At 30.7% G+C, this 22,907-nt stretch overlaps 2 protein-coding genes and 5 non-coding genes across 7 annotated transcripts; 3 read left to right on the top strand and 4 right to left on the bottom strand.

The window, feature by feature from the left end:
• Positions 1-624: 624 nt before the first annotated feature.
• Positions 625-1,618, bottom strand: LOC129919728 (18S rRNA aminocarboxypropyltransferase). Its single transcript, XM_056000709.1, has one exon. The coding sequence runs from the start codon at positions 1,516-1,518 to the stop codon at positions 721-723; it is 798 nt and encodes a 265-aa protein (XP_055856684.1). The 5' UTR covers positions 1,519-1,618; the 3' UTR covers positions 625-720.
• Positions 1,619-3,383: 1,765 nt separating this feature from the next.
• On the top strand, positions 3,384-5,297 carry LOC129919726 (CAAX prenyl protease 1 homolog). The gene is made up of 2 exons (XM_056000707.1): positions 3,384-3,659; positions 3,765-5,297. The coding sequence occupies exons 1-2, from the start codon at positions 3,564-3,566 to the stop codon at positions 5,028-5,030; spliced, it is 1,362 nt and encodes a 453-aa protein (XP_055856682.1). The 5' UTR covers positions 3,384-3,563; the 3' UTR covers positions 5,031-5,297.
• Positions 5,298-19,146: 13,849 nt separating this feature from the next.
• On the top strand, positions 19,147-19,218 carry Trnam-cau (transfer RNA methionine (anticodon CAU)). Its single transcript has one exon. It is a non-coding gene; the product is annotated as a tRNA-Met (tRNA).
• Positions 19,219-19,639: 421 nt separating this feature from the next.
• Trnam-cau (transfer RNA methionine (anticodon CAU)) lies at positions 19,640-19,711 on the bottom strand. The gene has a single exon. It is a non-coding gene; the product is annotated as a tRNA-Met (tRNA).
• A 1,165-nt stretch (positions 19,712-20,876) lies between these two features.
• Positions 20,877-20,948, top strand: Trnam-cau (transfer RNA methionine (anticodon CAU)). Its single transcript has one exon. It is a non-coding gene; the product is annotated as a tRNA-Met (tRNA).
• A 355-nt stretch (positions 20,949-21,303) lies between these two features.
• Positions 21,304-21,375, bottom strand: Trnam-cau (transfer RNA methionine (anticodon CAU)). The gene has a single exon. It is a non-coding gene; the product is annotated as a tRNA-Met (tRNA).
• Positions 21,376-22,260: 885 nt separating this feature from the next.
• Trnam-cau (transfer RNA methionine (anticodon CAU)) lies at positions 22,261-22,332 on the bottom strand. The gene has a single exon. It is a non-coding gene; the product is annotated as a tRNA-Met (tRNA).
• Between the last annotated feature and the right edge of the window lie 575 nt (positions 22,333-22,907).

Raw genomic sequence — 22,907 nt, forward strand, 5'->3', positions numbered from 1 at the left:
TTAAATGTTAAACCAAGTGATGTTCCTCCTGATATTATAGAACAAGAAGCAAAGTACTTCTTATCAACAAAAAGCTTCAGTTCTAGAACATCAAGAAATAGATATGATATTAGCATTGGGCAGACTGAAAGATCAATTAAACTGGTTCCACCGATTAGATTAATCGAAGAAGTTAATGTTATACAATGTACTGATAAAGAACCAAGAAAACTGAAGGATTTAATTTCTAGTAATCAGAAGGAACATTGGCTTGATGTTATGAGAGATGAGATGGAATCTTTAAAAGAAAACTGGACTTGGATGTTATGTGAGTTGTCAAGAGACCGAACTGCTGATTTAATTAATTTTCAAATTAAAAACAAGTTCGAATGATAATGGAAAACGATTAAGGATCAGAATATTATTATCAATTGAAGGGTTTAAAGTTCAACAGAGGCCTGGCGTCATAAAGGAAGTCCATGTCTAAGATGGCGCACGAAAGTGGGAAGGGATTTGTAAAAACCTAGCTTGTGTAACTGGAGCAGCTGGCTACTCACGGTTACAATGTTGGCCACCATAAATAAAGTGTGAAGATGTCCCTCAAACTTTTTTTTTCAAAATGTAAAATAATTTATTTTTATCATTTAAATTATAAACAATTTATACAAATCATAAAAGTTAAAACTATGTAGGTACCATTACTCTATTGTTCTGAGCAATGTAGGCCAAATAACCCCAAACTTATTCGTCGTCATCACTGCTACTACTGCTCGATGATGGAAAGAATTCCTTATAATCCTTTGGCTGATCTCTCAACTTTTGTTCTTGTTCAATGTATTCGTTTTGAACTTTTAAAACCTCTTCGCTACTTTTGCATTCGGCATATTTGTCCAAAAGTGTTTCATTTAATTCAATAAACGAGTGTCCCCATGAAAATTTTCCCATATACCAATGAGCTTCTTGTTTGAATCCAGTTATATACAAAGTGGCTGCAATAGCTTCCACACAACTTAGCTTACATGGTTTTCCATAATTAATTGGATTGGCAGCAACTAAAAAAGGCAACAATCTTGGATGAGGACTTTTCATTTTTCCAAATGGAGTTTCATCTAGCTTAGCCCAAGAACAATCGACTACAGCCAATCCATTTGCTGAGACAACATCTCTGTCGAGTGGACTGACACAATTGGTGCCGACAGGAGTTAAGACAACTCCAGGAAATCTTTGTCCTAAACGTAAGTTGTCAATTATACCTAAACGTGATAGTTTTCTTCCTGAACACTTTTTTGGATCGCAATGATTAAGGTCCCACATTGCAACGGGAAATGATGGTGGATCTCCATGCTTGTCCAAGTTCGTTGAACTACCTGAAGAGGATGAGGCATCGCTGTCATCACTTTCGTTGCTGCTGTTTTTGGTATGATGCTGCGAGAGTTCGTTTGCATGTTGGGCAAATTTACGATCGCAATTTTTCTTTTGTTTACCATTCCGGAAATGTCGATTGCTGCCACTGGGCTTATGTTTATTTCTTCCACTCATTTGGTTTATTTTTATTTACGTTTTTTTTAAAGAAATTGTGCAAAATGGTTTATAAAATTTAACTTCGTTTTGGTTGAAGCTTTGAGGTTAGAAAAGTTTTTTATTTTGTTTTGACATTTGGGTTTTTGACATTTCCTTTTTTTATCGTTTTCCATTCACAACTCTCACTTTTTTTAAATCTGTTTGATTTCTCATTTGCGAGAAAATATTTTATGCCTGGTTCACAATAATGCGAGATGACGAGACGAGAGCGTTTTGTCTTTTCTCAACGTTTCTATTTAAAAAAAATGCTTTTAAAATCGTTACGCAATTCACAATGCTCTTATTTTTTGTTCATGTAAATGTACATGAAATGTAAAAATAAAAAATCAAAACATTCTTTGAGATATGAACCTTTCCCAGTGAGATTGTAAATCAATTTACAATTTCTCTACTATAATGATCTTGAAGGTATAACTACAACGGCCACTTTTTGCAAAAAGTCAAAAAGTGAAAATTTTCAAACACATTTTTTTATAGTTTTTTCTACCAAAAAATTAAAAGAAAGCTTATTTTTTGGTTTGAAAAACAATTTTTGTAGTTATTTCCAAAAACAAATGGAGCTTGAAAGAAAGAAATTTTTTTTACTTTTGTAAATTTACCACTTTTTCACTTTTTAGGTCATTGTAGTTAAACCTTGAGAAGCTTTTCATCATGATTAATTTCACAGCTAAAAAACATGTAAAAGACTTGTAAGGTGCAGTGGAAACTTTTTGCAAAAGTACAAAGTCAGCTATTACATGAAGCCTCAAGAGGCGCGACTCTTTTTTCGAATTTTCTTTTGATAATCATTCTGTGAGGCGCGTACTATTACACGATGCCTCTTGAGTCAAAGACTCAAATTTGACATTTCTCTTTTGATTTGAGTATTGTTGTTGTTGTATTCCACCAAGAAGCAAAAAGGAATGAAAGGGAATGTTGAAAAAAGAAAGAGTGGAAAAAGAAACGTCAAAAGAATTTTGGCCCACGACTCTCCGGTCGGATAATTTTTTGTTTTATCTTCTTTCTCTTTTGCACTCATTGGTTTTGAAAAGAGGCGCGCCTCTTGAGGCTTCATGTAATAGCTGACAAAGAAAAATGTTTTTTGTTCCCACAATCGCAATTTGTTGGTAGCGAGAAAAAAAATTTTTCACTTTTGTACTTTTGCCAAAAAAAAGACTAAAAATGTAGTTTACGGCCATATTATTCACTAGTTTAAAAAATACATCTGGATGTAAAGAAATTGAAATGTCAAAAATAAATCCAAATCCATGATATTCACTATCACACGGAGAAAAAATAGTCATTTTGAACTATTTTTAACTATTTTCATTGTTAAAATCGGGATAACTATTTGGATTTATTTTTGACACTCTAGACAATTTTAAAAAAGAAATTTTTTTTCTTTTTCAATTGGTTTTGATAGGATTTTATATCATGAATGTTTTTTTTTTATCTGAAATATTTTCACTACAGCTAGAATAAGATATTTTCACAATTAATTTCAAATTAATTTTTTTTCTATATGATTTGACACTCGAAAAGAGATAATTTGCGAAATTATCTCATTTTCATTGGGTTCTAGTGAAAACAAACTATAATAGAGATAGTAAAAACAGCAAATGAGTTGACAAACCATATAATTTGCAATGAACATATTTCCCAAATTATTTCATATTCAAATTATAAACACTCGTTTTAAAAACTAATTGGTGTGTTATAGCCCTTATACAAAATAAGAAAACACCCCTTCAATTGAAACAAACAGAACTCCATCATTTTCCAACTCTACCCCAAAAAATTAATAATTTCCCATTGTGAATCATCCTTAAAACCACCCTTAATTTTTGACAACCAACCGGTGCTTGACAAACTTGTCACCATCATCATAATTTTTTTCTTATTCAATAAAAAAAAAAAATTGATAAAGAAAAAGATAATTATTTTTTGTTGAAAACGAAAGAAAAAGAAAATCAATTAAAAAAAAAAAAATACCAAACATATAAAAAAGCGCACATTTCAACACGATGGATCAGTTAATAAATGCTGATGTAGTTCTCTATGGAATTCTCAGTTTAATTATTTTGGAAAATGCTCTGGAAATTTACATATCATCGCGTCAGGTGATAAATTTTCTCCCAAACACATTACAAACTCAAAAAACAAAAAAAAACCCTAATTCCCATGTGTTTCTTTTCTTTTTTTTCTATAAATTTTGTTAATTTCAGGTAAAAGTATACAAAACCACCCAAACCGTCCCAAAAGAACTCGAAAATGTTATGAATGAAGAAACATTCCACAAAGCCCGCTTGTACGGCCTCGACCGTGAACAATTTGGAATTTTCAAAGCCATCCTCATGGATGTCATGCTACTAACATTGGAATTGTATTTTGGTTTTATTGCATTCCTCTGGAGTAAGGCTGAATTGTTGGCAATTCGATTGACACTCGATCCTAGCAGCGAAATAATTGTCAGTTGTTTATTCTTGGCTATTGTCAGTTCAATAAGCATGGTCAAAGATATGCCATTTAAAGTTTATAAGACTTTTGTGTTGGAAGAAAAGCACGGATTTAATAAACAAACTGCTAGATTCTTTGTAATTGATCAAATTAAAGGGTTCCTAGTTTCGCAAGTAATTTCAACGCCAATTGTTGCGGCAATTATTTTTATTGTCCAACGAGGTGGAGAGCATTTCTTCATTTGGTTGTGGTTGTTTACAGGAATTGTCTCACTTGTTTTACTTACAATTCATCCAATATTTATTGCTCCTCTTTTTGATAAATATACTCCACTTGAAGATGGCCCGTTAAGGGAATCCATTGAAAATCTTGCTGCTTCGTTGAAATTCCCACTTACAAAGTTGTATGTGGTTGATGGGTCTAAGAGAAGTGCCCACAGCAATGCCTATTTCTATGGATTGTGGGGATCCAAGAGAATTGTCTTATTCGATACTTTACTCTTAAACAAGGGAAAGAAAGATGATTCAGAGTTAAAAGAGGAAGAACGTGGAAAAGGATGCACAGATGAGGAGGTTTTGGCTGTGCTTGGACATGAACTTGGTCATTGGAAGTTGGGTCATGTCACCAAAAACATCGTCATCATACAAGTTCATTTGTTGCTTATGTTTGCAACATTTGGATATCTCTTTCAATATGGTCCATTTTATGAGGCAGTTGGATTTGAAGCTGGACAGCGACCCATTTTGGTTGGACTACTTGTCGTTATGACTTATGTAATGGCACCTTATAACGCTTTGATTAACTTTGGAATGACAATGTTGTCACGTAAATTTGAATATGAAGCTGATGCATTTGCTCAAAAACTTGGATTCTCGGAATTGTTGAGCAAAGCTTTGATTAAATTGAATTTGGATAATTTGGGTTTCCCGGTTTACGATTGGTTGTATTCGTCGTGGAATCATTCACATCCAACGCTGTTGCAACGTATGGATAGGCTGAAGGAAATTGAAGAAGCATCAAAGAAGACAAATTAAATTTAAATTAAAAAAAAAAAAAAAAAATAATGAAATAAGAATTTTAATTTCTCTCAATGGATGCAGGGTAAATCACGCGTTTGTAACATTGAACGCGGATGCCATAAGCTTCTTTTTTTTTTTGTCCGCTTTAGTTTTTAGATTTATAAATCTTTGATTTGATTTTATAATAATGAACAAAAAACAAACAAATTTTTTTTTGTATTTCCATCCTTTTTTCGTCTTTTTGTCGATCAAATATACTTTTATATTATTTATTGGCGAAAATTGTGGTTTTTATTATTTACTTTTCTTTCTGGACTTGCAGAGGCGAGTTTCAATTTAAAGTTCCTACATGCGGAGTTCTCTCAACTTGTAACGAAAAGCTGCGGAAGCTACATGCCTTAGAGAGGCGTCCCACAATGGGGCAAAATAGGAAAAAGGTGGCATTAAATCAACCAATAGAGCTAGACACTTGAAATTTGGAACAAGTATTACTGATACAAATGTTAGTTCATAGCCAAAATATCGAATGGCCACGCCCATTATTAGGGTTACCACCCATACACTTTTTTAATATTTTCGAAATTTCTCGGAAAATCCTCAATCAGTTTCAATTAAACTTTGAATGCCATTTATAAAATAGTAATGCAATTGCAATTATATATAAAAAAAAAATTAAAATTAGGGTTGCCACTTTTGAAATTTTTTATGTTTTTTTTTTTATTATTTTATTTTTATTTTGTTTAAATAAATTTATTCAATTAAGTTTTCTTAAATATTTTATTATACATAAGTACACATTTAATAAATGAACCAATTTAATAATTTAAATGTCTTTATCACTCTCAATTTCGACTAAAAAATGAGCATTTATGGAAAATGACGTCACCAACTAAAAATGAACGATTCTCACAGGGTAGCAAAAAGTAGCAAGAAAACTTTTCATATTCTAAAACTAGATAAAAACTTGAACAAAATGACATCTAAAACTTATTGGCGTTTTACGGCGATCACAACTAAAAGACTAAGGTTTTCAGAAGAGTGCATAAAACACATTATTTTTAGGTTATTTTTCATTTTTGACTAGGAATTAAAATATTTTGAATACATATTTTTCATAAAAAGAAAATTTATTAGAACGTACTAGACCTCACTGATTCCATTTCAAAAAGATTCAACTTTGTACAAGTAATAAATAATAAACAGTACACAATTTATTGAAACAACCCAAAATGATAGAAAGTCGTAAAAATTCTACCCAGAAGTGATATTTCTCTTCCTTTGAGACAATCTCCTGAATTACACGTATTTTAAATTAATTTTTTCTCTCTCATTTCTGATTCTCTATTATTTTCCAAAGAGAAATCGTTGGGTTATTCAAAACAAAGCTCAACTTTATGATTCGATTAAATGCCAGCTTTTTGGAATTTTGCCCCATTGTGCGTCGTCGGCGATGGACGACGTAGAGAAATGTTTTGTTTTTATTTTTTTTTTCTAGAAAAATACTTTTAAGAAAGTATTCTTCGACTAGTTAGGAATTGCAGTTTTTCTCGCAAGAAGTGTTAATTTAATAATCTTAAATAGTTGTAGCACAGAAGGGTCTCCTATTCAAAATAAAGATAAGAACATTTCGAGTTCGAAATGAAAAGAATGGTCTGGTCAAAAATAAATAAATTTTCGAAAAGTGAAAGAATTTTGGTGAAATAATGTGCAAAATTTGTGAGTTTTCAAGGAAAATCGTTTAAATTTTTGGAATCTTCAATCATAAAAAAAAATTAAATGAGCTACAAAGTTTCATTTTGTTTCTGCTCGATTCATATTTTTAAACTCAACGAATATTTAACAAAATTAAACTTAAGTTATTCCATTATTTGGTCATAAGAAAATAACATTTTTATTACTTGTTCAAATTTTTCTTTAGAAGAAAAGGTTACGCATACGCCACAGTGACAGCGTTAAATTTGATTAACCACACATTGATAAATATTTAAAAAAAAAAAATGAAGTTCGTGGAGATTTTTTGGTAATTCACTGATGTTGATGATGCTAACAACTCGCAGCCCTTAAGTTGTTCATTTATGCCTTTACTGATGTTAATGATGAATTCTCTGTTAATAATAAAATGGTAGAAACTTAAGGTTTTAATTTTTTTTAACATATGTTATTCATTCCTGCTTTAAAATGTTTTTGATATATGTCTTGGTTCCTCAGATATTAATTTTTAAAGGCTCTCCATTTTTTCTTACCCATGAAAATTATTGACTTTGAGGTCACTTTTCTTCGAGAAATATTTTCTTATGAAGAAAAGATAATAAACAGTAAAGTTATTTTATTTTACTTGGAAAAACCTGCACCATGTAAAATCTTAAGAAAATGTCCTTGCACACCGGTAAGAAAATGTACTTGTGCTGCTTGTGTTATCAATTTATATTATAAGTATATGTATATTAACTAGTATCGTACGTAACATAGAAGAAAAAAATAAAAAAAAAAAACAAGTCATCCAAATTTAAATTCAAAGTCGGTTATTCAAATAAAATACGTTTAAAGAAATCTTCTTTTGTCATCTCATAAGCCTAATAGACTCACTGAGATTTACTTCACGGCACAGGTTCGGCGTTCGAATCCCACTGTAGCAAAGAAGTTTTTTTTTATTTTAGCCAAAAGAAATGAAAACTAATACAATGGTTATGGTGTTTATGCAGTTGAAATAAAAATGATAACGTTGTTGCGTATTTTGTGATCAATTAAATGACAAATGGAGGGAAATTCAAAATTGTTTGAAGTCTTGAAACATAATTTTTGCATTGGAGCTTTAATCAAAAGGAGGGCAAGTCTAAATTAAAATTTTTGTGGGATATTAAAAAAAAACTCTTTACAAAAATTTAAGAATGTTTTAAAATGATATGCTATTTAATAAATTTGCATATCTACATACTTTGCTTAAATAAATAAAATGCACGACTGGGTCGCACGTACTTGCTCTAATGGTAAAAGTAGCTCTTATCTTAAAACTTTTTATGAATATAAAAATTAGGGAAAATTATAATTTCATTTTACTAAAGCATAATGCAAAATTTGTTTTTATAAATAATAAATCCCCGTTTTTTAAGGGCTTTGATCACAAAACGAAGAATGACATCTGATTTCTTATATAAAAAGGAATTTTTTGAAAAAATCGTTAGAGTCGTTCAAAAATATTATACATATAGACAAATTTAACATTTTTCATAATAAGAGCCATTTTTGAAGAAAATTTACTTTTCTAATTCCGTTATATGGCCGTTAGTTATATGGTACCGTTAGTTTTAGTCCTAAAAAAAATTGCAATTTCTCCTCTAGGGAATCACCCAAAAATGTTAACTATTAAATTTGAAGAAAATCGATTTACTAGTTTTGGCTGTTAAAATCGCGACAATTGCCTTTCTGAAGGACAGAAGGAGTCGTTTGTTATTTTAGCAAAAACAATGATAAAGTGAAAATGCTTCTTCTTCGTGATTAATCAGTAACTACACATACCTAAACATCATATCATCGAAATTAAACTCTACATAATTACAAAGGTACAAATAAACCTACGAATCTTATCTAATTAAAGATTTGTATATTACATTATCAACTCATAATAAATGGTAGCATATACCAAATGTCAACTTTCGAATAAAGTACATACAATGCAACAGCAGCAAAAAGTCTATCTACCTCACATATTTTCCATAATAACTTATAATTGACAGGTAATTATTTTTCTTTTAAGACTCTAACCTGACGGATTGTCTAAATGCCAAGCTACCGAACCTTTCAATTTCGAATACAATCAACAATACGGTTTCTTACTATTTTCTATAAACATTTGTGCATAGATCTACAGGAAACTTAAGCTCAATGGAACTTTTAAACAGTGATTGATTAATGATAAAATTTAAACAATTTTTCAACCGTTATGAAGGTTTCCATTTAACCTAGAAAGTCCTTTAACATTGAAAGCTTCGAACAATGCACTAAGCTAAATATTCGTTGAATGTTTGTCCTTGTTGAATCTAAAAAAGTGAAAACATGTTGAATAGAGAAAAGATTCAGGTGAAGACGATCATCTTGATCAATCGACTGATTGTCAATTCATAATGACCTCTTCAAAAAACCTCATCTTCATATCTTCTAAAGTTTGATTTTCAAAATGAAAAGAAAAAACTGCGATATACGAGACATAAGATTAATAATCCAGTTAAATAAGGGTTTAACCTCGGAATGAATGTTAGTAGAAATTTTTTTTGCTCAATATCTTCCTTTTGCCATTCTATAACATATCTCAAAAGTCTAGAAAAATCTCATGTCCGCTTGTCGCGATTTCAAGGTCAAATCGCGAAATGGAGATTTTGAAAATTAGCAAAAATAGGCTATGGTATTATATACACATATGATACATGATTTCAATTTATTTTTTAATGCTGATTCCAAAAAATCTAAAATCAGGACAATCTGACGTCTCTGGAAAAAGTTATACCTGTTTTTCATCTGTCAACTCATATTATTATAACAGTTGCAAACTTACTGCCGAAAAACCCTTAAAAGTTATGGTAGATGAACCAAATTTTGCATGAAGATTTTAGAATCCATCATTATTAAAAATCAAAACAATCCCTTACAAAAAATATATATACCTACGAAATAATGGTATTTTTTGATGGAGGGGCAAATTTTAGGATATGCACTAAAGAAGATTCTTGTTCATCTTAGGAATAAGTGCAAATAGGCTAATTTTCATTTTAATCTTTGTTTGGATATTCTTTAACTACCATCAAAAATCTAAAAAAATCTTATGTCCGCAAGTCCTAATTTTCTTGGTTTGAAAATAAGGTGCAGATTTTAAAAAATTAATAAGAAAAGTTTAAATTTTTATATGTATATCAACATAAGCGACATGATTTAAAGCTATTTTTTAACACTAATTCCAACAAAACTCACAAACAAGTCAACCTGACCATCCCTGAAAAGTAATGCACCTTATTCATGTTGATCTGACACAAATATCTGAAGTGTAGTTTTCCAATTTTTTAAAATCTGCACCTTATTTTCAAACCAAGAAAATTAGGACTTGCGGACATGAGATTTTTTTAGATTTTTGAGGGTAGTTAAAGAATATCCAAACAAAGATTAAAATGAAAAAATTACCCAACTAACAATTTTATTTCCAATAGTGTCAATACAGGCTAATTTTTTATTTGTAAAATAACAACAGCAAATCTTATACAAGCCACTTTGGCGTAAATTACCGAGGTTATTTAGTTCCTTAAGACTTTCTTTCACAAGTGCTATGAAATTAATAAGCTTTTTTAACAACATTTTAACAAGGTCTTTCAAAAGTTAGCAAAGACACATATAGTGTGTTCAGAAAACGCTATTTAGCTTCTTAAAGAACATCATAATACAGTATGAATAAGGCTTTCATATAAAAGAAAAAAAATATTCACATGTGAATTTATATATTTTATTTATTTCTTTTATAATTTGTATTTTTTTTTCTTTTTGGTACTTCTTCTGCATTTTTTCTTTTTCCTGAAATGAAATAAATTTATTTTAATTGAAAAAACATTACTTTACTTACAAAGGCCCAGGTAGGAATTGAACCCACGTATCCCGCATACCAGCCCAGCACGCATCCACCAGACCAAACTCAATGTAAAAGAGAACTGGAAAATTGTGAATATATTGGTTTTGTAATTTGTCGCTTACTATATTCTCCAAAATTGAGATAGCTAATACTTTGCAAAATTATTTTTCAAATAAATGAAAATATATTTCATATCTTTGTTTGCATTTTTGTTCGATAAAAAAAAAATTGCGTAGGTTTATTATTTATAACTTTTTTTTTTATTCAGATTTACCACTGTTATTGTTCGTATACATATGTATGTAATTCATTAAATATCCGACCCTCTTCTTAACTTGAGTTTGGTGATGGAGATATCCGACTGCAAATATCAGCGAAAGCGATTAATATTTTTCTAATTACAATTTTATCATTTCATTATAGCCACAACAAAACCAATACAAAGTGCTAAAAAGAGATTTAATTCACTAACAAAAAAATATTAAAGTAAAATTCAATTGGACACCATTTATGTTTACTTACAAATTGGAAATGTCACAAATTAAAAAAAGCAAACATTTCTATCAAACGTTTACTTACAACAGCAAATAGCTTTATTAACAAGGCGTTGATAAAATGGGTTATGTATTTGGTAAACCTCTTTAAACAGGTCTTAATGATGCTTAGACAAACAGGTCTTTTTGTAAATATCTTTAAGTTGTTCTTAAGAAGACCATTTGTAATTTATATATACAAGTGTTGTTCAGAACTCTATAAAAAGGCTTTAAGGAGGTCTTCTTTTACTTCCAAATGGTTGAACTGCATAATTAAACTTTAAATAAACTTTTTATTAGCTATAACTTGCCGAATTGAAAAAATCGAACCTAATGAAAGCTAAATTGTTAGTTGGGTAGCCTATTTGCACTTATTCCTAAGATGAACAAGAATCTTCTTTAGTGCATATCCTAAAATTTGCCCCTCCATCAAAAAATACCATTATTTCGTAGGTATATATATTTTTTGTAAGGGATTGTTTTGAAATTTAATAATGATGGATTCTAAAATCTTCATGCAAAATTTGGTTCATCTACCATAACTTTTAAGGGTTTTTCGGCAGTAAGTTTGCAACTGTTATAATAATATGAGTTTGACAGATGAAAAACAGGTATAACTTTTTCCAGAGACGTCAGATTGTCTTGATTTTAGACTTTTTGGAATCAGCATTAAAAAATACCTTGAAATCATGTATCATATGTGTATATACTACCATAGCCTATTTGTGCTAATTTTGAAAATCTTAATTTCGCGATATGACCTTGAAATCGCGACAAGCGGACATGAGATTTTTCTAGACTTTTGAGATATGTTATAGAATGGCAAAAGGAAGATATTGAGCAAAAAAAATTTCTACTAACATTCATTCCGAGATTTACCCCTTTTTTCTCCTTATTTTACTGTATTATAAGCTTTTTTACTTACCGGCCATTGAAAGTGATTTATTGTGATTGTGATATGCCTTGAGGAGGTTTATATCTATGTATATCTTTGTATATTGAATATACTTAACCTACCACATATCGGGTGTTAGTTTAACATGATTCAATTAAGCAATTTTCCACATGCAAATGTTTTGCTACCGCGGCCAACTCAATTTGTGTGAAGATGTTGCCAAACATACTCGCACACGCAAGGACGACTAGGCGTCATTAAGTTTTTTTTTCTACTTCTTCTTCTTAAGTTTCATCTATATAAAACACCTATGGCTACTGGTCTTGAGATAGCCAGAAAGAAGCTGCAATGGATTGGATATTTACTCATGGTTGAATATGATCAGCCAACCTGTAACGCTTTTTTTGCTATGCCATGATAGATGAAGATTGCTTTAGTGATACATTAATGTTGTGTTTCATGTAATGATGTCCTCGGGCGCCTTGAGATCGCGTGTAAGATCCCAACTGCAAGTGTGGCGAAAGAAAAGTGATATGTTGCGCTTCTTGCTTGCTAGCTGCAATGATCTTCTTCTTCCGTAGGTATGTTGTTGCGTCTCCTCTACCACTTAGATTGCTTAAATTATCATCATCTTTGAGGTCTTGAGGAGCGATGGTAAGGTAATCGAGATGATTTAAGTTGAATTTGTTAAGTGTTTTTTTTACTTAGTTTAATTTAATAGTTTCTGTGTAGTTTGAAAACGAACAGATGTCGCAATTGTGTCGTATTTTGGTCTTATCAAAGTTCTTTAATTAAGGAATTTTAATATTAAAATGTAACAAACCTAGTTCTGTGAAAATTTGTGAGAGATTTTATGTCTTATTCCAAGCCAACCAAAAATTTTGCTTCTATAAAGCCTTAAAGAAGCTATAGACATAGTAGCATCATCTGTCAAGCCTTATAAGAGCGAAATAAATATTTAAAAAATTTATTCCAAACCAACCTCAATTTCGCTTCTATAAAGCTTTAAACAAGCATTTGTCAGGCAAAGTTATTAAATGAGAAGAGTGTATTTAACATAATTTTTTCGAGACAACCAACAATATTGTTTCTATAACGTCTTAAAGAAGCAATAAAATCAACTGACTTCAGAACTATTAAATCAACTGACTTCAGAACTAAATGTTTTTATCCCGACAAACAATGTTGGTTCTATAAAGATTTACAGATGCAATTGTTGCTTCTGTAAAGCATTATAGAAGCAAAATTGTTAGTAGGGATAAAGGGCTAAAAATCAAAAAAATGGTTTTATACATGAATTCAGGGGTCTTAACGCTAAAGTAACAATTTTAGAACTTAATTGAAGGAAAAACATGTCAAATAATGACTAAGGTTTAACTTAAATGCCCAAGTTACGTCTTAACGATTAAACGATTAAAATACTAAAATCCTTGCCTCAGGAAATGTCTTTTTCTTTCACTTTATTTGACAATCTCCTTAATTTTCTACACCTTGATTACCTACATTACATTCGAGTTTGCTGTTGGCCGTCAAATAATGAGCTTTTTATCTCTGTGAAACGATACTTTGTAGCCATTTTATTCATGTTAACTTAATTTAGAAGTCCAATACTCTGTGAAAATCCAACACTTGATAGGATTATGAGAAACAAGCTGACGTTAAGACACACTCTCACCTGACCTGTCATCAAACAGGAATATAAGATATATAATATCCTTATCCTTTCCTTTATAAAAAAAAAACAACAAGCGTATCGCGACATCATCGTCGTTGCTGCCGCCAAACCGCCATTATACTGCTGATGATGATGGTGTGACTATATTTTTGTGTCTCTATTTTTCCCGCCTTTCATTTCTCCATTTCAATTTGTTTTCAATCTATAACCGAACTGCAGCAATGCATTACATAGAGAGGAATGCAACTAAACATTAATCAAATCTTGTCAATAACTGATCATGTTGTGCCTGAGCCGTACCCAGAAATAAACGTATGACCAATCTAATTAGCTGCAGCGTACCGCGATTATATGCAAATTCAACCATAAACTAAGCCAAGCTTAGTCTTAATTTATGATCCGATCCACCATATCAACCATCATCCGTGTGTCTATCTATATAATATCTCTGCTTCCATAGGGGAGAGAAAATTACACAAAACTAGCTTTTGAACAAATATTTTCATTTATTAATTCATATTTATGCAAATTGAATTATAGTAACATGCATTTAAGTCAGGGTCGTATCTAAGGCTATAAGTTGTATAAAAAGGCGTTTACATCTAACCAACAATATTGCATCTATAAAGTCTTAAAGAAACTTAAGTAGTATCTGTCAGACATTATAGGAGCAAAATTCACACATCTTTGCTTCTATAAAGCCATAAAGAAGCTAAAGTAGCATTCTGTCAGGCCTTATAGGAGCAAAATTGTTAGTAAGGCAGAAAGTATTGAAAATTTTTTTTCGAAGCCAACAAGCAACTTTGCTTCTATAAAGCCCTAAAGAAGCTAAAGTAGCATTTGTCACACTTTATAGAAGCAAAATAAATAATTAAAACACTTTTTCTAAGTCAACCTTTAATTTAACCTCTATAAAGCTTTAAAGAAGTTTGAGTTGCATCTCATAGAAGCCTCATGGAAGCAAATTTTTTTATTCGGGAGAAAACATGTAGAATACTTTTTCCAAGCCAACTAACAATTGTGCTTCTATAAAGTCTTATAGAATTAAAGAAGCTAAGGTATGTCAGGCCTTATAGAAGCGAAATTGTAAGTTGGGGAGAGCGCATTTAAATTATTTTTTCCAAGTCAACCTACAATTCGTCGGCGGAAAGCAAAATTGTTCTAAGTCCTTAACTAATCCTATGGTGTTAGAACAATTTTGATTTCCGCAGGTGAATTATGCTTCTATAAAACCTAACAGAAGCCATTGTACCAGGCCTTATAGAAGCTATAAGCTAAAGATAACTTCCTAGAGAATCTATCTCTGATTGTAAAAAAAAAAATCTTAAAACATTAGAACATTGTATATAGCCGTCTTGAGTAAAGGCCCAATCCACCTTCATTGCTACACTTTATTTAGACGTTATAGTGTAACTCTTCGATGGCGGCAGCAGCCAATGATCGAAAATCGATCAAATCACGTAACTATATCCAAACTGGTCGGTATAGAAAACGATCGCGTAGACAGAGACGACGGAGTTTCTTTTATATCGAGAAAATCAATCGATCACCAACGAGAGTGGCGCAGATCAATATAATTGGGAGCACGCGTCAAATGCACTTGGAGTTGGAGTTGCGCGAAGCCCGACTTGTAATTTAACCGCCTACATCTTGTATTGATGATTGTACAGATTGTCGCTGCTGCACATACAGAGACCTCACTCACATAGCATAGAGGAGAACCTGATTAATGGCGGCTTGATTTAAGCATAAAGTGATATTTAAATCACAGAGACAGAGATCGTGCTTCTATACGCCTTTTGAGTACTTACGAGAATAGCGAATTTATCTATTGAATGTAGACTTTTTTTCAAAACAACGATTAACAGTTTATGCCCGGTTTAATTCAATTGTCAAGTGTGGGCATACAAAATGCTAGATAATGTCTTTGAAGCTATCCATTATATTGCGCCAATCGATTTGAATGAGCCTTTTCATTTTTAAACGGTTTGGTGGTGGCGCGCGCGTTGAGATAACAAACAACTGGCACTGTGACTTGACATGCTATCTGTCGATTGTCAACATATGAGATTTGTAGGTGTTGATGTTGGGTCATGCATCATAGTCATAGGTCTTTTATATGCCATGGTTAGAGTTACTTTGTATAGGGAATTAACAAAGACTCGTGTTTTTGTTTTGATTTATTTGATCGTTGGAAAATAAGTACATAGGTTACAGTCAAGGTTTGGTAACATATCTAATCCACTATGATAAACAATAGATTGAAGTTTAAGATCAACAAAACCCGACTATAGACAGCTGTAAATTGGGTTCAGTTAAGATGCTATTGAACTTACGTTTTACACCATTCTTTGTTGCACGGTTAAACGATATGGAAAGTCATTGATCGACTATAGTAGTCTAGGATAGTCCAGTTTGAAGGTTGAAAAGCTTGATATGTCGATTATTCCTTCCAATCAGAAATGACATTACAATATGATAGATGATGCAAAAATATTGGATCCCGAAATACTGTTTGTCTGTGCGTTTGTCTTTTCTTCTCGAGCTACAGCCTAAACTATTAAAGCGATTTGTTTCTAACTTCTTGAGGGAATATAGAATTTTTTCGAATCAAAATTGACAGAATCTTCATCAATATGCAAAAGCTTAATTTAATCAAAAAACATCTATATAACAATTTTGCTTAAATATATTATGCATACCTATTTTCGCAAATGGGATTATACCAACTTCTGAAATTAAAAAAATATATTCTTTAGCCTTCATTAATGTTTTTGACTTTCCATTTTCTCCTTAACCACTCAGCCGATTTAAACCAAATATATTTTTACAGAAACGTTTGAGTAGCCGATGTATTTTACAAGATTTTCAAAAAACTCATTTTTAATTTTTGTTTTCTAAATTTTTTGTAAGCGGTTATGAGATAAAAGTTCAAAATTAATAGCTTCCTATTCCTACCTTCAAGTCATTTTGAAAGAGCTCTAGGCTCTAGGGTAAGGACCAAGGAATACACCACATACAAAAATCGAGGTTTTAATCAAAACAAACATTACAATGATGGAGGAGCCTAAAAAAGAAGGAAACTTATAAAAACAAAGTAACTAAGCAAAAAGATAAAATATTTAATATGAATCACTTCGGACACCAGAGAAATTATATTCTTCAATCTTCATTGTAATGCATATTGCATTGGTAACTAATCTCATAACATGCATAGTGTATACATACATATAAATATAATAGGTATTCCTCTAGAAAAAAATATTACCTCAGGGGGCCCAACAAATAGGTAGGGTAGAGTTGCTAGTAGCCGGCCCCTTAAGGAGTTTGTCTCATAAAATAAAGCACAGAAACGTCAAATATCAACATTTTCGAAAAATTCTTGAAATGAAATGTACTTTATTTATTAATTTTTCGGTGTGGTTAAAAAAAAAGTTAATAATATTTCCCAAAAATATTTTATTTAAGTTTTTGTATAAAAAAGTCCGATTCTCCTAAATCCGGCCTTTGTTTCCTATTTTCGGCCATCTAGTGTCCCATTTCCGGCCACTGACTTTATTTGGTCAAGTTTAAATAAATTGAATGTTTTTTATTTAAATTTGTGTGTTTTTTAGAATTTAGAAACAATTTTGATTGTTAATAAGTTATAACATCAAATGATTCAAAAAAAAATGTACTTATTTTTCCCCATTTTTTAAACTTTTATCAATAAAAGGGGGACGAATACAGGAAACTCTTGAATTTCAAAGCATTTTTCTGTGTTCTATCTCCGGCCCCCTTAAAATTACCAAAATTCACATCTTCTTCCTATTTAAAAACTATTTTATTTGAAGAATATTATATATTTAATGAGAAAAACAACATTTCAAAGCATTTGCTCGGAAATTGTTTCCACAAAACACTAATTACGGTAGTAGGTTTCGGCAGTAAAATTACAAAAAAACTATACCCGATTGGATCACTTCACAAAAAGTTATTTTTTCTAAGAAAACTGAATAACAAGAATAATAAGAATAATGTTATTTTAGGAGGGACATTTAAAAGAACAGCATAAGAGCAAAAATTTGGAATAAATTATACGAAATCACTAGTTATAACGATTTTTCTGAAAGGTGGCCGGCTACTGGAGACGGCCGGAATTAGGCAACTCTACCCTATATTAATTTTTTTTAAAGATAAAATTGAATAATATGTGTAGGTATTATCTTAAGCCCCAAAAAATATTACTTGCATACTCTTAGCGGCCATCAAATAATACATTAGGAGCCTCTCCCATCTCAAAACAAAAAAGTATGGCGTATACGTACTTTTTTTTTAAATTTTTTCTTCGGTTTGTATTATGTATGTAGGTATATCAAATAGGCCCCAAACATTGGAAGAAATATGTATGTACGAGCAGGCAAGTAAACTACATCAAAAGTACAAATCAGATATGTATGTATGTATGTACAATAGGCCGGTCCTTATTTGCTTTTTTTTTTCGAAAATTTATGAAGACATCCGCTCAATCGTCTCCAAATAAATAAAAAAAAAATTCTCTAATTTTTTCAGATTTTTATCTATATCTACCCCTTATACTTTTTTTTAGATTTTTAAAAAAGGGCTTTTCGCAAACTTCGTCAACACGTTAATAGATAATGTTTAAATAATGTTGCATATTAAAATTTTGCTTAGTGTTTTAATTTCCTTGTAAAATATATCATAAAACTTTTTAAATTTACAAGGAAACTAAAACACAAATAATAATTTTAATATACAACATTATTTAAACATTATCTATTAACGCGTTGAAGAAGTTTGCGAAAAATAACTTGAGTCGTTTTTGAGAAATCTAAAAAAAAGTATACTTCAAGTTATAGGTACGAAAAAAATCGATTTCATTTTCGACTTTTTTCTGGTTCAAGAATGTATTTTTAAAAATATCTTAGAATGCAATATTACTAAGGATGATTTTTAGTATAATTGTGCAAAATTAGAACAAAATCAATCAAGTCGTAAAAGAGATATATGGAAATAATAAAAAAAATCAGACCCAAAGTCCATGTACAAGAATTTCACCTTATTACAGGGCCAGTAAGGGGTATAGATAAAAATCTGAAAAATTTGGAGGAATTTTTTTTTTTATTTATTTGGAGTAGATTGAGCGGATGTCTTAATGAACTTTGTGTTAAGGACCACCCTAATACAATGTAGGTATAGGGTATACATATAAATATTTTTTAAATAATTACAAAGATTCTTTTTACCCTTTTCGAAACTTTCAATTAATTAAGTGAAATCAAAACAAACTAAATCCAAACACACCTTCATTAAATTCAATTGAATCGAACAATGTCATCGTTTTTAAATTGTATTTTCTTCATTGCACATGAGCAGAAATCGATTTAGTAGTTATAGACTATTTGACACCACCATCCACAAGCAGAGTGGCGCAGTGGAAGCGTGCTGGGCCCATAACCCAGAGGTCCGAGGATCGAAACCTTGTTCTGCTAAAGATGTTTTTTTTTTTTAATTTTACCTTTGATGTACGGTTAATAGATTGATATTAAATAAAGAAAATTAAACTCTTGCAATCCTATTACGAGTCGTTTTATTTATTCATTAAAAAAAAAAAGAATTTTAATACCTAATAATAATAACAATAAGCTATCAAATATAAGATACTTCTATCTAACAATAAGTTAATTTGGATTTTATTGAATACTATCTGTCAGCAGATTTAAATACAGTGGTAGTAAGGAACCTACTGAAATCTATGCTATAATGAGTCAGATGAAACATCAACCAATATTCAATTCAAAAAACGAATTATTTATTTCATACAAATTTAGGTACCAACCTATGTATCTTTATTTGTTTTATCTTTTTATTTATTTAGTATCTCTCATGCTGTTAAATAAAAAAAAACCTCTTTAGCAGAACAAGGTTTCGATCCTCGGACCTCTGGGTTATGGGCCCAGCACGCTTCCACTGCGCCACTCTGCTTGAGAAAACCTATGCTCAAACATTTATTTGAGGTTGAGAGAGAAAATATGTACAGTATTGTGCAAAATACATGCAACTATTATTTATATTTAGCATTTCGTTTTAGTTTTTGTCACTAGGGTAATTCAAAGTAAGTTGACCAAATAGGCAAAAAATGAAACTGAACTTACATTATATAAGAAATAAAATTTTGATATTAAAATACTTTAATAATTTCATATCAGTTTAATTTTTTATATACATATGCACCTCAATCTGAAAATTAAAAAAAAAAAAAATGATGAGTTTGAAGTATGTAAAAGATGGGAAAAATTTACACTAAGTTTTCAAGGCAAGCATTATTTTAAAAAATCAATATTAAACCGTACTGCCAGTGGACACTCATTTTTATCCAAAATTGACAATTATTGTGTATATAGGTAGTGCTTAAATATTTGAAATTTGAAGTTTTTTTTTCTTTGATGTTTCTTTATACATATGTTGTAAAAATAAGTTTTTTAATACACCTGTTACAAAAATGTGTCACACCCGTTACATTTTTGAATTTTTATAATAACACAGTTTTGTTTTTTAATAAATTTCCTTTAAATATTATGCTTACTAGAAACATACATATTTAGATCTTCTTTAATAATTAAATAAGATATCCATGACATTAAAAAATCTACAAAATGACTTAAAAAAGTCACCAAAGCAGACTGAATCGATTTTTTAACATCATACAGTTTGCATATCATATCTTAACAAAATGTAATTTTAAAAACATTTTAACAACTAAATACATTTGGTATTGAAGCTATTAAATACCTTATAAAGTATACACAAACCAGGAACAAAAAATGAAATTGTGTCACACCCGTTACAATGGAAATACCCACTAGTAGAGTAACTAAAGCAAAAAAAAAATGGAAATATATAAGGGAAACAGCTCAAATTTTGAATATTGTTTTTACAGCGTAGTCGGTAATTATAAATACTTTAACCTTTATGGGTTAAAAATTGCCGGTGTTACCGTATGGTTTTTTTCTATTTAAATTTTTTGATATCAATTAATTAAATTTTATTTTTATTTTTTAATTTAAAAAATAGTTGCTTAAATTTTGCACAATACTGTAAATATTTTCTTCCTCAACCTCAAATAAATGCTTGAGCACAGGTTTTTTCAAGCAGAGTGGCGCAGTGGAAGCGTGCTGGGCCCATAACCCAGAGGTCCGAGGATCGAAACCTTGTTCTGCTAAAGAGGTTTTTTTTTATTTATTACATGATAGTAAGCTGTGAATTCGTCAAATAAATGAAAAGAATTTAAAAAATAAAGATAAATTGTTAAAAAATAATTTGTATGAAATACAAATTCGTTGTAAGAATTGGATATTGATTTATCTGACTCATCATTGCATAGATTTCAGTAGGTACATGGTACATCACTGTATTTAAATCTATTGACAGATAGTATTAAATAAAATCCGAATTTCGTTAGATAGGAGTACCCAATAAGTGATTTACTACCTATCATTCCTGAACAGCGTACAATAGTATCTACATTTATTATTTTATAACCGTACATCAAAGGTAAAATAAAAAAAAAACATCTTTAGCAGAACAAGGTTTCGATCCTCGGACCTCTGGGTTATGGGCCCAGCACGCTTCCACTGCGCCACTCTGCTTGTGGATAGTGGTGTCAAATAGTCTATAAGAACTTAGACGGTTTTTACTCAGTTACAATGAAGAAAATAAAATTGAGAGAAGATGAAGTTTATTGTGTATATTAATATGAATGAAGGTTTGTTTGATTTGCTGTCGCTTTATTTCCAACCCTTATTTTGAAAATCTTCCGAAGTGTATGTAGATATGCGTTATGTTTGAAAAAAAATCCAAACTGGAAGCTGGAACGTCGATGTTCAGGTGTGTAACTTTTTTCTTAACATTAATAATGACGATAATTTTACATAATTTATTGGGGTTCGAACCCCAGGCCTCCTCTGGTAAAAAGAAAAATCGTTCAACGTATGGCTGTCTTAAGTCTTGGACTTTCGGCTTCATATGGCTTGGTTTTTAAGATAAAATTGCGATAAAAGGCTCAGGTGGAACGTCAGGTGAGTCATACGTGAATGTAGCCAATGTTCATTGATTTATAAAACGTTATCAAGTAAAAACTAGTTAATTTTTAATTGAATTATATTCAATCGCTCCGCTTAAAAATACAAATAATTTTCATTATATTTTTTCCTTTATTTGTTTCAAAATCGCCGCTGAAATGAAAAACTAGTTATTCTATTCTCTATAAGTAATTTGCCACTAATTATAAATTAGATAGATAAAAATCTTTAACACGGTTACAAAAAACACTATCTACTCAAAAATTTACTATCAAAACTTTTGATACTTATAGGTAATCTTTTTCTATACAAACTAACAAAAGCAGAATGAAATTTATTTCATCAGGAAAAGAGTTGACTTTCTACCACTCTATACATGCAAGGCAAAGCAAAATAATTTATCCATATCTCCCTAACGAAATATAGTGTAAAAAATAAAAAAAAAAACTACTTTAGCAGAACAAGGTTTCGATCCTCGGACCTCTGGGTTATGGGCCCAGCACGCTTCCACTGCGCCACTCTGCTTGAAAATTGTGTGTGTCACTTGTGCATCTTGAGCGTAAGCCATTGAAAATGATTGAAATAGCTATCTGTGAAAGGTAGTGGAATTTCCACGTGCCTCCAAATGTTCTCCTTGACACAGTTTTATTTTATTCCCAGCAGCAAGGTACAAATAAAATAGAACTAAAAATGCAACCCCTGGTATTATGAATAAAAACATGGTTGTTTCCTTCCTATTAATTGTAGTCCAGTCAAGTTATACTTTTGCTGAGAAATAATTCGCAACTGCAATTCGTACCTAAAATATGAAAGTACACTAGTACAGGAACTAAACCCCCCATTTTCCTAACAAATGTCTGGACGACTTTGGCCGCCATTTTGTTTTGAACAGTTTTGCGACTATCGCTTGTAGTTCGGCTAGTTTTGGTGTTAGAGAAAAATAATATGACACAAACTTGTAGTTAATTTTATTTCCCACAAAATATATTTTATAACTTTTTACTCTAAAACCCACCATTTAGGAATTATAATGATTTTCGTAAAATGCTATTCTCACTTTTTTTTTTATAAGCACCATAACTTTTTATTTTAAACTTTTA

The sequence above is a fragment of the Episyrphus balteatus genome, chromosome 4 (genome assembly GCF_945859705.1).
Source record: "Episyrphus balteatus chromosome 4, idEpiBalt1.1, whole genome shotgun sequence".
Taxonomy (NCBI): domain Eukaryota; kingdom Metazoa; phylum Arthropoda; class Insecta; order Diptera; family Syrphidae; genus Episyrphus; species Episyrphus balteatus.